This window comes from Oncorhynchus tshawytscha, linkage group LG30, assembly GCF_018296145.1.
Source record: "Oncorhynchus tshawytscha isolate Ot180627B linkage group LG30, Otsh_v2.0, whole genome shotgun sequence".
Lineage (NCBI taxonomy): Eukaryota > Metazoa > Chordata > Actinopteri > Salmoniformes > Salmonidae > Oncorhynchus > Oncorhynchus tshawytscha.
Genome location: NC_056458.1, coordinates 39,005,921 through 39,021,541, shown reverse-complemented (window position 1 = coordinate 39,021,541; position 15,621 = coordinate 39,005,921). Strand labels below are relative to the sequence as shown.

General features: G+C 40.8%; 1 protein-coding gene across 1 annotated transcript in view; it reads left to right on the top strand.

The window, feature by feature from the left end:
- The first annotated feature begins 6,037 nt into the window (after nucleotides 1-6,037).
- The window catches only part of LOC112228323 (serine/threonine-protein kinase 32A-like), an 88,807-nt gene continuing 79,223 nt past the window's right edge, over nucleotides 6,038-15,621 (top strand). Inside the window, exons 1-2 of the mRNA XM_042309620.1 lie at nucleotides 6,038-6,442; nucleotides 9,662-9,919. Of these exons, the coding sequence (XP_042165554.1) occupies nucleotides 9,868-9,919 (52 nt within the window). The 5' untranslated portion in view covers nucleotides 6,038-6,442; nucleotides 9,662-9,867. The remainder of the gene's footprint in view (nucleotides 6,443-9,661; nucleotides 9,920-15,621) is intronic.

Below are 15,621 nucleotides of genomic sequence, written 5' to 3'. Positions count from 1 at the left end.
ACTGATAAACAGCACAGTGAATACTGATAAACAGCACAGTGAATACCGATAAACAGCACAGTGAATACTGATAAACAGCACAGTGAATACCAATAAACAGCACAGTGAATACCAATAAACAGCACAGTGAATAGCAATAAACAGCACAGTGAATAGCAATAAACAGCACAGTGAATAGCAATAAACAGCACAGTGAATAGCAATAAACAGCACAGTGAATAGCAATAAACAGCACAGTGAATAGCAATAAACAGCACAGTGAATAGCAATAAACAGCACAGTGAATAGCAATAAACAGCACAGTGAATAGCAATAAACAGCACAGTGAATACCAATAAACAGCACAGTGAATACCAATAAACAGCACAGTGAATACCAATAAACAGCACAGTGAATACCAATAAACAGCACAGTGAATACCAATAAACAGCACAGTGAATACCAATAAACAGCACAGTGAATACCAATAAACAGCACAGTGAATGCCAATAAACAGCACAGTGAATAGCAATAAACAGCACAGTGAATAGCAATAAACAGCACAGTGAATAGCAATAAACAGCACAGTGAATAGCAATAAACAGCACAGTGAATACCAATAAACAGCACAGTGAATACCAATAAACAGCACAGTGAATGCCAATAAACAGCACAGTGAATAGCAATAAACAGCACAGTGAATAGCAATAAACAGCACAGTGAATAGCAATAAACAGCACAGTGAATAGCAATAAACAGCACAGTGAATAGCAATAAACAGCACAGTGAATAGCAATAAACAGCACAGTGAATACCAATAAACAGCACAGTGAATAGCAATAAACAGCACAGTGAATACCAATAAACAGCACAGTGAATACCAATAAACAGCACAGTGAATACCAATAAACAGCACAGTGAATACCAATAAACAGCACAGTGAATACCAATAAACAGCACAGTGAATACCGATAAACAGCACAGTGAATACCGATAAACAGCACAGTGAATACCGATAAACAGCACAGTGAATACCAATAAACAGCACAGTGAATACCAATAAACAGCACAGTGAATACCAATAAACAGCACAGTGAATACCAATAAACAGCACAGTGAATACCACAGCAAGTGTGGCATGACAGGGCATCATAATTAATGAAAACTGTTGACAAACTGTTATGGTCTACATAAAGAGTCCCAACAGCAGAGTCCCAACAGCAGTCCCAACACCTTACCACTGCTATACCTGGCTATCAGCGGAACCTTGTCTTGCAGCGAAAAAGTTAATTCAGCCTCATTTACTGCCTTAAAAAAAATAGCTGATATGGCTGACTTGCTTAAACAAATATTGTTTCTACTGACAATTGAGATGTACAAACTATGGCATAAGGGACGCCGAGTGGATAAGAGGCAATCTTGTCATTTCGATTAAGACATTAATGTGCTTCTACACCTGCATTGCTTGCTGTTTGGGGTTTTAGGCTGGGTTTCTGTACAGCACTTTGAGATATCAGCTGATGTACGAAGGGCTATATAAATACATTTGATTTGATTTGATTTGATTAATGAACGGCTAGGAAGGCCGTAGTCAAAATAACTATTTGTTCAACACTTTTGAAATGTACGGGGACAGAACATGGGCCGTTCTTACAGTAGTCTCCCTGTACACCAACTCAGAACTGTAGGATAAATAAAGGGGGCATATAAGCAGACAATGAAAACTCTTACAATATTCGATGATGACATTTCTCTAAAACAGGCTGTAGGCTACATGTGCACCACAAAGTCAGTACAGTAGGCTAAGTTATGACAGTACAGTAGGCAAATGATTAGAGTGAGGCACATGGGCTACTAACAGCTTAGTACACAACATACAGTTAGTATTACTTTCGTAGCTACAGTATACATATCTCCCTGGCATATTACATTATTTATGCAGCAGCATACAATACATTTGCCAAACCCTCCCCTGACCCGGGGCAGGCCGGAGAGTCTCCCAATCACGGTGACAGAGCTTCGGATCGAACCGAGGACTGCATTGGGGCCTCAGCATTGTTGAATTTGTGATTTCCAACTTGTTGTGAAATGTTTACTTCCAATGGCCGATAAGCACAGATACGTTTCTCTATCATTTCTCTTCATATTACATGGATTGAAAAGGATTTTCCTGTAGATTGCTGACTTGATGCATGACGATGACTGCTTGTCTAGCTTGCTAGCTAAGATTTTGAAAATATGATGTTGGCATGATCAGCCCATCAAAGCTAAGGTGATTTTAGGTAATTTTATCTGTGGCCAATGACCTTAAGCCTTCTTGGATGGGCACTTCTGTTTATTTATTTACTTTTATTTAACTAGGCAAGTCAGTATAAGAACAAATTCTTATTTACAGTGATGACCTACCACGGTCAAACCCTAACGACGCTGGGCCAATTGTGCGCCACCCTATGGGACTACTAATCACGGCCAGTTGTGATACAGCCTGAAATCAAACCAGGGTCTGTAGTGACACCTCTAGCACTGAGATGCAGTGCCTTAGACTGCTGCACAAATTTCAAGAACTTTGAAAGTTTCTTAATTAAGTGCAGTCGCAAAAATCATCAACGGCAATGATGAAACTGGCTCTCATGAGGACCGCCACAGGAAGGGAAGACCCAGAGTTACCCCTCTTGTGGAGGATAAGTTCATTAGAGTTACCAGCCTCAGAAATTCAAGGTCAAGTAACAGACACATCTCAACAGCAACTGTTCAGAGGAGACTGTGTGAATCAGGCCTTCAAGGTCGAATTGCTGCAAAGAAACCACTACTAAAAGACACCAATAATAAGAAGAGACTTGCTGGGGACAAGAAACACCAGCAATGGACATTAGACCTGTGGAATGATTTAGACCAGTCTGATGAGTCCAAATTTGAGATTTTGGTTCCAACCGCCGTGTCTTTGTGAGACGCAGAGTAGGTGAATGGATATTCTCTGCATGTGTGGTTCCCACGTGAAGCATGGAGGAGGAGGTGTGATGGTGTTGGGGTGCTTTGCTGGTGACACTGCCAGTGATTTATTTAGATTTCAAGGCACACTTAATCAGCATGGCTACCACAGCATTCTGCAGCGATACGCCATCCCATCTGGTTTGCGCTTAGTGGGACTTTTGTTTTTTGACAGGACAATGACCCAACACACTTCCAGGCTGTGTAAGAGCTATTTGACCAAGAAGGAGAGGGATGGAGTGCTGCATCAGATGACCTGGCCTCCACAATCACCCGACCTCAACCCAATTGAGATGGTTTGGGATGAGTTGGACCGCAGAGTGAAGGAAAAGCAGCCAACAAGTGCTCAGCATATTTGGGAACTCCTTCAAGACGGTTGGAAAAACATTCCAGGTGAAGCTGGTTGAGAGAATGCCAAGAGTGTGCAAAGCTGCCATCAAGGCAAAGGGTGGCTACTTTGAAGAATGTCAAATATAAAATATATTTTGATTTGTTTAACACTGTTTAAGACTCCATATGTGCTATTTTATAGTTTTTATGTCTTCACTATTATTCTACAATGTATAAAACAGTAAAAATAAAGAAAAACCCTTGAATGAGTAGGTGTGTCCAAACCTATTTTGACTGGTATTGTATATATTTATATATATATATATATCATTTTAAGTCAAATTTTACTTTTTGTAGCAGGTTAAGAAAATCTACGCAGGAGGTTAGTAGAATTAATGTAGCAAGTTAGGAAAATGTAGTTAATGTTAGGAAAAGGTTTAGGGTTAGCTAAAATTAAATTAAAAATCAACTTTTGACATTAATTTGACAAAAGCTGGATCCCTTCTAGCCATGACAAGTTTCCCCTGAGCGTGGAGGGGTGAACCCTGGGCCCATATCCACACAGCAACTCAGTGTAGGAGTGCCGGTCTAGGATCAGGTCCTAACCTGTCCATATAATCTTATTAATTATGATCTACAAGACAAAATTGATCCTAGATCAGCACACATACTCTGAGACACTTTGTCTCGGGCCCTGGTCTCATGAAAATAAGGTAAAATAAAATTGTATTAGTCACATACACACATGGTTAGCAGATGTTAATGTGAGTGTAGCGAAATGCTTGTGCTTCTAGTTTCGACAATGCAGTAATAACAGTAATAATCTAACCTAACAATTCCACAACTACTACCTTATACACACAAGTAAAGAATATGTACATAAAGATATATGAATGAGTGATGGTACAGAATGGCATAGGCAAGATGCAGTAGATGGTATAGAGTACAGTATATACATATGAGATGAGTAAGGTAGGGTCTATAAACATAAAGTGGCATAGTTTAAAGTGGCTAGTGATACATGTATTACATAAAGATGGCAAGTAGATAATATAGAGTACAGTATATACATATACATATGAGATGAGTAATGTAGGGTATGTAAACATTATATTAAGTGGCATTGTTTAAAGTGGCTAATGATACATTTTTACATCAATTCCCATCAATTTCCATTATTAAAGTGGCTGGAGTTGAGTCAGTATGTTGGCAGCAGCCACTCAATGTTAGTGGTGGCTGTTAAACAGTCTGATGGCCTTGAGATAGAAGCTGTTTTTCAGTCTCTCGGTCCCTGCTTTGATGCACCTGTACTGACCTCGCCTTCTGGATGATAGCGGGGTGAACAGGCAGTGGCTCGGGTGGTTGTTGTCCTTGATGATCTTTATGGCCTTCCTGTGACATCGGGTGGTGTAGGTGTCCTGGAGGGCAGGTAGTTTGCCCCCGGTGATGCGTTGTGCAGACCTCACTACCCTCTGGAGAGCCTTACGGTTGTGGGCGGAGCAGTTGCCGTACCAGGCGGTGATACAGCCCGACAGGATGCTCTCGATTGTGCATCTGTAGAATTTGTGAGTGCTTTTGGTGATAAGCCAAATTTATTCAGCCTCCTGAGGTTGAAGAGGCGCTGCTGCGCCTTCTTCATGATGCTGTCTGTGTGGGTGGACCAATTCAGTTTGTCTGTGATGTGTATGCCAAGGAACTTAAAACTTACTACCCTCTCCACTACTGTCCCGTTGATGTGGATAGGGGCATGCTCCCTCTGCTGTTTCCTGAAGTCCACAATCATCTCCTTTGTTTTGTTGACGTTAAGTGTGAGGTTATTTTCCTGACACCACACTCCGAGGGCACTCAAAATGGATAGTTTGGGACTGAAATAATTTTGGCATTTGTGTGCACTCACTGTAAGCAAGTCCTTCACCCAGTCAATCCCATGACCTTGGAAAGGACCACACAATTAGGAAGTGGCAGCGTCATGCTATTCCTAACGGTTGCACTTTATGGAGCCATTAGTTAATGCCACCTCAACTCACGGCTTGACAGATATTGGACACCGCACCAAAGTGTTACACAGGGAGAACTCTATCTGTCCCAAAGTTGTCCATTCCCACTAGGCACATGCTGTTTGAATCAAAATTGTTTCCACAACATTTCAATGAAATTACGTTGAACCAATGTGGAATAGACTTTGAATTGACATCTGTGCCCAGTGGGTTCCTATCTTTGCTATAATTGAATTTAAGATGTGAATAAGGTGAAAATTAACATATTATTGTTCATGATAATAATAAGAGCATGTAATCCATTTATGAAGAATAGAATAATACAATTTACACATTTTGAGTCATGTGAAATATAATTACGTAACATAAATAATATTCACCTGAGAAGAAATTGGCTCATAAAATGTATACGGCGAGGGTGAGTAGACTTGGCTACATTCACGTTGCGAGACGCGCGAGGAGGGTGTTCTAGCGCTTCGATCACATCGACAGTGTTTTTCATTGTGGCACACAATAATGACATTAATTTCCAATGAAACGTCTTGCAGCATTGCGTTTCAGAAGCAGTTGCAGTGCATTCTGTATGGTGCATACGATGGATTTATCGAACGTGTGCGTCAAACTGTATGTGTAGACGGCTTGACAGAAATAGTAGCAGAAGGTGAATGTTGAACTTTTGTTGCACACATATCCAGATGATGCTGCGTACTATTTTGCGTAAACCCTGTCGGTGTGTTCGAAGCGTAAACAGCGTAGCGCCAAGTAGCCTGTAGTCCAGTCGAGGTACTGGTGTGTGAAGTCTAAACTGATGTCTGCCTTATTCTGTCGTCTGCTGAACTCGTGCAACATGTAACAGTTTTCTGTTTCTGCTTCATGATACAATGATATCCTCAGTGTCAATAATAATTTTGAGAGAACAGTTTAGAAAATAAGACAACTTTCATTGCACTTTTATTTTTTTTGGCAATCAATCTGCGCATCTTTCCCTGATCGTTTCAGACAGTCCTGTTCGTGGGTCGTGGCAGGTATCCGCATGCGTCGTCCTCAAACAATTGATGCCGTGAGCTGTTCTCAGATTTTTAAATAGGCTTACCTTTTATATTTTATCTGGACATGTTATTTCTCTCAAAGGCCCGCGGCATTTGAAGGTAGGTTGTGATGTTGTCTGCTTGAATGACTATTCAGCGCAAGCTTTCTATTGTATCACTGGATACTAAGCGGAATGCCCTCCATCTACCCCGCTCAAAGTCGGCAATGCGGTTTCATTATCTAGGCTACTTCAGCATCGCTCACTGGAAGTAGTTTGGAATATGTCTTTTAAATTGACTAGGGTGACCTTATCAAGGATACCATATATGACATTCATATTGGACTGCAAAATCACAAATGTTAGTTCGTTTGTAGCCTACCGCCAGGCTACCACTCAACTGCAAATATTAAGTTTGCATTCAGCCTACATCCAGTTGTAATAGAGTGAGTGCAGTCTTTTTCTTCTGAATGCCCACGGTAGGCTGAATCATACATGGGATGATATTGCAGTAAACTAGAAGAAGACAGGCTTTGTGCTGTGCATACTAAGTAATTTTCACTATGTTCAATTTGAAACGAAGTTATCGTTAGAATGACACATATATGGTCAGAAATGCCGGTTTGAATCGGACTGCTTGTTGTACCTGTCTGTATTTGACTCGAGCTACACGGTAGGGATGACATTGAACTGTGCAAGCAAGCTACGTACGTGGGAGCTGAAGTTTTGCGTCCTCCTTTATAGTTCTACAGTATGCCTCCTGTCCTGGATGGTATGGGGACGGGTTGTGGAATTTCTATTATTTTACACCCTCAAACTATAAATCAAAGGAAGTTGGGAAGAAGCAGAAACCTAATGTTCTCCAATTTCATATTATTCATCACTTTGCTGGCTGCACAGAGAGATGAGATGGCCCCAGTGAAAACAAAGTTGACTTATGTATTATCCTTCAGAAAGTTAACTATTTGTACTTACTTATTTTGTAGGCAGCAGGTAGCCTAGTGGTTAGAGCGTTGGGCCAGTAACTGAAAGGTTCCTAAATCGAAGGGTAAAAATCGGTCGTTCTGACAAGCCTTGACAGCTTGTTCCTAGGCCGTCATTGTAAAGAAGACTGTGTTCTTAACTAACTTGCCTAGTAAAGTAAATAAATAGTTACTTTGTAGCATGTGCTAATTGAAATCTATTAAACTGAATAAAGTACACTTTTCTGGGGGTCATTTAGCCTACTTGGGTAAATATAAGTATTGTAGACCTATAGTTTGGGGGACTTCATTGGATAATTTTGAACTAGACCTATTTTCTGCCTTTAATCTATTACTAGTGCCTTTAATCTATTACTTGAGTCTTTAATCTATTACTAGAGTCTTTCATCTATTACTAGTGTCTTTAATCTATTACTAGAGTCTTTAATCTATTACTAGTGTCTTTAATCTATTACTAGAGTCTTTAATCTATTAGTAGTGTCTTTAATCTATTAGTAGTGTCTTTAATCTATTAGTAGAGTCTTTCATCTATTACTAGTGTCTTTAATCTATTACTAGAGTCTTTCATCTATTACTAGTGTCTTTAATCTATTACTAGAGTCTTTAATCTATTAGTAGAGTCTTTAATCTATTAGTAGTGTCTTTAATCTATTAGTAGTGTCTTTAATCTATTAGTAGTGCCTTTAATCTATTACTGGTGTCTTTAATCTATTACTAGTGTATTTAATCTATTAGTAGTGCCTTTAATCTATTACTAGTGCCTTTAATCTAGTACTAGTGTCTTTAATCTATTACTAGTGTCTTTAATCTATTACTAGTGTCTTTAATCTATTATCAGTGTCTAGCGACTGCATTTGGTTCTGGGTGTTGAGATGAATCACTTACAGCCAGGGTTGGAGAGTAACTGATTACATGTCCTGCTAGTGAGTAATAATCAATTAATCTGATTATTTTAATTTTTTTACTGTAACTAATCAGTTAGGTTAAAAGCTAAAACATTGTAATAAAATGACAGATACTTTTGGTAAACTATACGAGTACTTCTTGGATTACTTTTAAATTCAGAAAGGATATTTGTATAAAAATAATACTTTGACACCTTTCTGTTTTCTCAATTACATTCAATTTAACATTTAAAAAAGTTAAAAGTTCAAGTTTGTTCCACCTTAGCAAATCTGACCACAAGTCAGACACCGTTAGGATGACACTCCAAATATCGTTGTATGGTTGTATGGAGGAGAACAAGGCGCAGCGTGATAAGAATACATTCTTCTTTTAATTAAATGAAGGACACTTAACAAAATAACAAAATGAACGTGCAGCTACAATAACAAGTGCTGACAGGCAGCTACACATAGACAATAACCCACAAAATACCCAAGGAATATGGCTACCTAAATATGGTCCCCAATCAGAGACAACAATAAACAGCTGCCTCTGATTGGGAACCAATCTAGGCAACCATAGACATATAAACACCTAGATATACTACAACCCCTAGACATACAAAACCCCTAGACAAAACAAAAACTACACAAACCACCCTCGTCACACCCTGACCTAAACAAACACCAACGTTTTGGCATCATGTGCCTTCTTTGGGTAATCCAAAAGGTAAATTGAGGACAATGTTGGACTAGTACCTGTAATGGATTGCATTAAGAAAGTAACCTACCCAACCCTGTTTACAGATGTAGGATCTTAATTTGATTACTCTTTTGTTGCTGAGAATTTTCCTGCACAGCAGGAAATGCAAAATTGTAATGTATTCAGGGTTTAAAAAGGCTTCTAATGTTTGTAATTTCCACTTTAAAATGTCAGACTTGATTTGCCCTAACGAAAAATGTATCAAACCCTACAAAAAAAAATCCATTATATATAATCCACGTAAGAATTCACATTTCCTGTTGCTGCCAGATTATTTTCATGCTGTAGCAAACTGGCTCAAATTAAGATCCTACATCTGTACCATGCACTTAGCATGTACTTACACACTGTGCCGTCAATGTGCCGTCAACGACTTTCCCCTGACCTACTGTTAAAAAAGGAAGGAAGAATCTTACTGAAAGTATTATTTTCTATCCTCATATTTTATGTTATCCTCAAAGAAGAATGAGTACTCTACAATAATTAAGCATTTCAAAGACTGTATTTAGCTTGCCTGATTAGTCAGCCCGTTTCCAAGGTAGCAACTTCCTTATGGTTATATGAAAGTAGTCTATACTCTTTCGAAGAATTCGGCAAATTCACAATCGGAAAGAGGATCTCTTGACAATCTCTCCACCCAACACAAGTAGAGCGTTACCATGATGTGTTGTCTCAAACCATACGTATGTGTTTGCTTTTCTCCCATATAGGTTGGGCTCCTGTTGAGGGTGGTCAAAGATAGAGTCACACCACTACGTGTAGTACTGAGAAGAGTGGCCAAGTTCCAATACACGGACTGGTGTATCTAGGTAGGGTGGTCCAGCCCAGGCTCCAGGCTATGTCTCCCTGGCTGTGGGAGAGCTATTCCATGCTGAGTTGAAAGGGACCTGCTTGGCTGGGGAATACGGGAACAGACATGGGGCTGGGACAGTCCAACAAGGCTCCTGTCACCGATGACACAGAGGAGAGTGAGTAATGACCAATGACTGTTTATGAATGGACAAAGCCATCGATCACGTGACACCATTCATTCCTATGTGAAGCCAAATGAAGTCGGTTAAGATGGGGTCTCATGAGACATAACATGCTCATTTTGAGTTACTCCGGGAAGTGACTTTGAAGGCTACCTCAGTGCTGCTCCTACTCATTGAGTAACTAAATTATCCTTATAACTTCTTCTATGTGCGATTTTAAAATAGTCTGTTCAAGAAGGATATACACTGAGTGTACAAACATTCCATGACATAGACTGGCCAGGTGTATCCAGGTCAAAGCAATGATCCCTTATTGATGTCACTCAATCCAAAATTAAATCTAGAATCGGCTTCCTATATTGCAACAAAGCATCCTTCAGTCATGCTGCCAAACATACCCTCGTAAAACTGACCATCCTACCAATCCTCGACTTCGGCGATCATCTACAGTGCCTTGCGAAAGGGATGCAGCCAAGAGGCCCATGATCACTCTGGATGAACTGCAGAGATCTACAGCTGAGGTGGGAGACTCTGTCCATAGGACAACAATCAGTCGTATATTGCACAAATCTGGCCTTTATGGAAGAGTGGCAAGAAGAAAGCCATTTCTTAAAGATATCCATAAAAAGTGTCGTTTAAAGTTTGCCACAAGCCACCTGGGAGACACACCAAACATGTGGAAGAAGGTGCTCTGGTCAGATGAAACCAAAATTGAACTTTTTGGCAACAATGCAAAACGTTATGTTTGGCGTAAAAGCAACACAGCTCATCACCCTGAACACACCATCCCCACTGTCAAACATGGTGGTGGCAGCATCATGGTTTGGGCCTGCTTTTCTTCAGCAGGGACAGGGAAAATGGTTAAAATTGATGGGAAGATGGATGGAGCCAAATACAGGACCATTCTGGAAGAAAACCTGATGGAGTCTGCAAAAGACCTGAGACTGGGACGGAGATTTGTCTTCCAACAAGACAATGATCCAAAACATAAAGCAAAATCTACAATGGAATGGTTCAAAAATAAACATATCCAGGTGTTAGAATGGCCAAGTCAAAGTCCAGACCTGAATCCAATCGAGAATCTGTGGAAAGAACTGAAAACTGCTGTTCACAAATGCTCTCCATCCAACCTCACTGAGCTCGAGCTGTTTTGCAAGGAGGAATGGGAAAAAAATTCAGTCTCTCGATGTGCAAAACTGATAGACATACCCCAAGCGACTTACAGCTGTAATCGCAGCAAAAGGTGGCGCTACAAAGTATTAACTTAAGGGGGCTGAATAATTTTGCACGCCCAATTTTTCAGTTTTTGATTTGTTAAAAAAGTTTGAAATATCCAATAAATGTCGTTCCACTTCATGATTGTGTCCCACTTGTTGTTGATTCTTCACAAAAAAATACAGTTTTATATCTTTATGTTTGAAGCCTGAAATGTGGCAAAAGGTCGCAAAGTTCAAGGGGGCCGAATACTTTCGCAAGGCACTGTATAAAATAGCCTCCAACACTCTACTCAACAAATTGGATGCAGTCTATCACAGTGTCATCCGTTTTGTCACCAAAGCCCCATACACTACCCACCACTGCGACCTGTACGCTCTCGTTGGTTGGCCCTCACTTCATACTCGTCCCCAAACCCACTGGCTACAGGTTATCTACAAGTCTCTGCTAGGTAAAGCCCCGCCTTATCTCAGCTCACTGGTCACCATAGCTGCACCCATATCTCCCTCACTAGCTTTAAGCAACAGCTGTCAGAGCAGCTCATAGATCACTGCACCTGTACATAGCCCATCTGTAAACAGCCCATCTATCTACCTCATCCCCATACTGTATTTATTTATTTATCTTGCTCCTTTGCACCCCAGTATCTCTACTTGCACATTCATCTTGCACATCTACCATTCCAGTGTTTAATTGCTATATTGTAATTACTTCGCCACCATGGCCTATTTATTGCCTTAACTCCCTTATCTTACCTCATTTGCACTCACTGTATATAGACTTTTTGTTTAATTTTTTTCAACTGTATTATTGACTGTATGTTTTGTTTATTCCATGTGTAACTCTGTGTTGTTGTATGTGTCGAACTGCTATGCTTTATCTTGGCCAGGTCGCAGTTGCAAATGAGAACTTGTTCTCAACTAGCCTACCTGGTTAAATAAAGGTGTTCTCAACTAGCCTACCTGGTTAAATAAAGGTGTTCTCAACTAGCCTACCTGGTTAAATAAAGGTGAAATAAAATAAAAAATAAAACGTGTTAAATCCACTTCAATCAGCGTAGATGAAGGGGAGGGGAAAGGTTAAAGAAGGATTTTTAAGCCTTGAGACAGTTGAGACATGGATTGTGTATGTGTGCCTTTCAGAGGGTAAATGGGCAAGACTAAAGATTTAAGTGTCTTTGAGCGGGGTATGATAGTAGGTGCCAGACGCACCAGTTTCCCGTGTGAATCAAGAGTGGTCCACCACCCAAAAGACATCAAGCCAACTTGACACAACTGTGGGAAGCATTGGAGTCAATATTGGCCAGCATCCCTGTGGAATGCTGTCGGCTCCTTGTAGAGTCCATACCCTGACGAATTGAGGATGTTCTGAGGGCAAAAGGATGTGCAACTTAATGTTTTGTACAACTGGTGTATTAGAAGCCAATTATTGGTACCATGAATGTCTTCAAAACATTTTTTCATTTACATGAAGATTCACCACGAAGATTGCAATTTTTCCATTTACTATGCAGTACCGCAGTCAGCTTTGAACTTCTATGGCTCCAATGAGAGGGGTCAGTCGTTCTCCCTTGGTAATGACCCAGGCCAACCTGTTATAAAGTGGGCAATGGGGATTATTTGATATTCATCCTGTTGGATCTGTCTTTGCCTGTATAAGCTTCTCTGAGTGTATTCCAGTAGCCTCTATACCAAAAATGAATATGACACATTGAACAAACAGATGAAGATAAATAAACAGAAATGTAAGCATCGGTAAATCCACAGTTACTAATATTAAGTCTTAAAAGTTAGCTATGTGTTTCTGAACAATGCAATGGTACGGTGTAGGATCTTAATTTGATCACCCTGTTGCATTATAACTTTCCTGTAATGCAGGGAATTTAAAGCTTGTAGTGTATTTGAGTTTTAAAAAGGTTTCTGAAGTTTGTAATTTCCAATTTGAAATTTCAAACTTGATTTTCCCTTTCAAAAACATTATCAACCCCTACAGAAATGTCCATCAATTATTAAGATGTTTCCTCCCTTTCATCTACACTGATTGAAGTGGATTTAACAAGTGACATCAATAAGGGATCATCGCTTTCACCTGGATTCATCTGATCAGTCTATGTCATGGAAAGAGCAGGTGTTCTTAATGTTCTGAATACTCAGTGTATACTAGGTACTGTAAGTGGAGTTCAACATCTTTGAATATCCTCTAGATGAATTTAAACCCCAATGAGTCTACAGAGTACATTAGCTATTCAAGGCCTCTCACTGGGTCCCTCTTTAATTAAAGCCATGATGTTTTTCTCTATATTTGACATAATGAAGTATATGTCATCTGAGGGTGTTTTACATTTTGTGATGATGTACGGTTTCTACAACTAACCTTCTTCACTCCCTAGAATACAGTTACTGTCACAGTATAGACTAGAGAAGAGATTCATCGATGGACTAACAAGTTCTGTAAATGTTCATCTCTATCATATTAATGAAGGTGACAGAGCATAAGCGTAGGATTCTTTATTGCACAGGATGAGGACAGGATCTTGGTAATGGCTGGAGTGGAATCAGTGGAATGGTATCAAACACATGGTTTCCATGGTTTCTATGTGTTTGATGCCATTCCATTCGCTCTGTTCCAGCCATTATTATGAGCCGTTCTCCCCTCAGCAGCCTCCACTGATTTATTGGTAGGTCAGCTTTGACAGACAGACAGACAGACAGACAGACAGACAGACAGACAGACAGACAGACAGACAGACAGACAGACAGACAGACAGACAGACAGACAGACAGAATACAGACAGACAGACAGACAGACAGACAGACAGACAGACAGACAGACAGACAGACAGACAGAGTACAGAATACAGAATACAGAATACAGAGTACAGAATACAGAGTGTACTATTTCTATCTCTACAATTGAATATTTTCTAGAACGTACACTTTGGACATGCTTTGCTGTGACATGAGGCACATAGTTATCTAATACCGTTTCCAGAGTAATGGTCATAGACATATTTCAACGTTTTCTTTCCTGTTATTTGAGCTTCTGCCATCGATCAACCTGTTAGAAAGGAAAAGTTACCCATTATGAACAAAGTCATCACCTCAGAAATAAAAGTCATGTCGGACTCAGAATCGTACTTGGGAGGTCAAAATAACTGGAGTGCTCCTTGACGTTGTTGTTATGTCTTTGACATTGCAGTTGTGTGTTCATTTTTCTAATGACACACATTTACTGCCTGGTCACCTGGGATAATGACAGGGATAATGAGAGAGACAGAGAGAAAGACAGAGAAACAGACAGACAGACAGAGAGACAGAGAAAGACAGAGAGACAGAGAGACAGATTTAGTACATCAACAGGACTGAGTGCTTTATGAGACTATTAAGAATGGGAATGAAGTGTTCCTGTTTACAGCAAACACACATTCAGTTATGGATCACAACAATAAAGAAGTCAATTACTGGACGTGATTATTTATTGACTCACGCTGGGGTAATCTTAAAAACATCACTCGGCAGTAGAGATGTGGTAATAATGGTTGAATATAAGCGCAGCTGTCTGGGACTGATGATGTTGCTGTTGATGATGTAATGTAATACCTGGGACATTGATTGGTGGATTCAATGTGACATTGATTGCTGGATTTAAAAAAGTATTACTCAGTTGGCTATTGTCCCTGGAACCAAAATCATGTCATGTGTATTACGTATTACAGGTAGGACATGACTTTGTCCTGTTAACCATCGTGCTAAAGCTGTGCCTTGTCCTCCCTCCCTCCACACCCTAGCTGTCTGTTTGTCCTGTTAACCATCATGCTAAAGCTGTGCCTTGTCCTCCCTCCCTCCCCACCCTAGCTGTCTGTTTGTCCTGTTAACCATCATGCTAAAGCTGTGCCTTGTCCTCCCTCCCTCCCCACCCTAGCTGTCTGTTTGTCCTGTTAACCATCATGCTAAAGCTGTGCCTTGTCCTCCCTCCCTCCCCACCCTAGCTGTCTGTTTGTCCTGTTAACCATCATGCTAAAGCTGTGCCTTGTCCTCCCTCCCTCCCCACCCTAGCTGTCTGTTTGTCCTGTTAACCATCATGCTAAAGCTGTGCCTTGTCCTCCCTCCCCACCCTAGCTGTCTGTTTGTCCTGTTAACCATCATGCTAAAGCTGTGCCTTGTCCTCCCTCCCTCCCTCCCTCCCTCCCTCCCTCCCTCCCTCCCTCCCTCCCTCCCTCCCTCCCTCCCTCCCTCCCTCCCTCCCTCCCTCCCTGTCTGGCTGTCTGGCTGGCTGGCTGTCTGGCTGGCTGGCTGTCTGGCTGGCTGGCTGTCTGGCTGGCTGGCTGTCTGGCTGGCTGTCTGGCTGTCTGGCTGGCTGTCTGGCTGTCTGGCTGGCTGTCTGTCTGTCTGTCTGTCTGTCTGGCTGTCTGTCTGGCTGTCTGTCTGGCTGACTGTCTGGCTGGCTGTCTGTCTGGCTGTCTGTCTGTTTGTCCTCCCTGT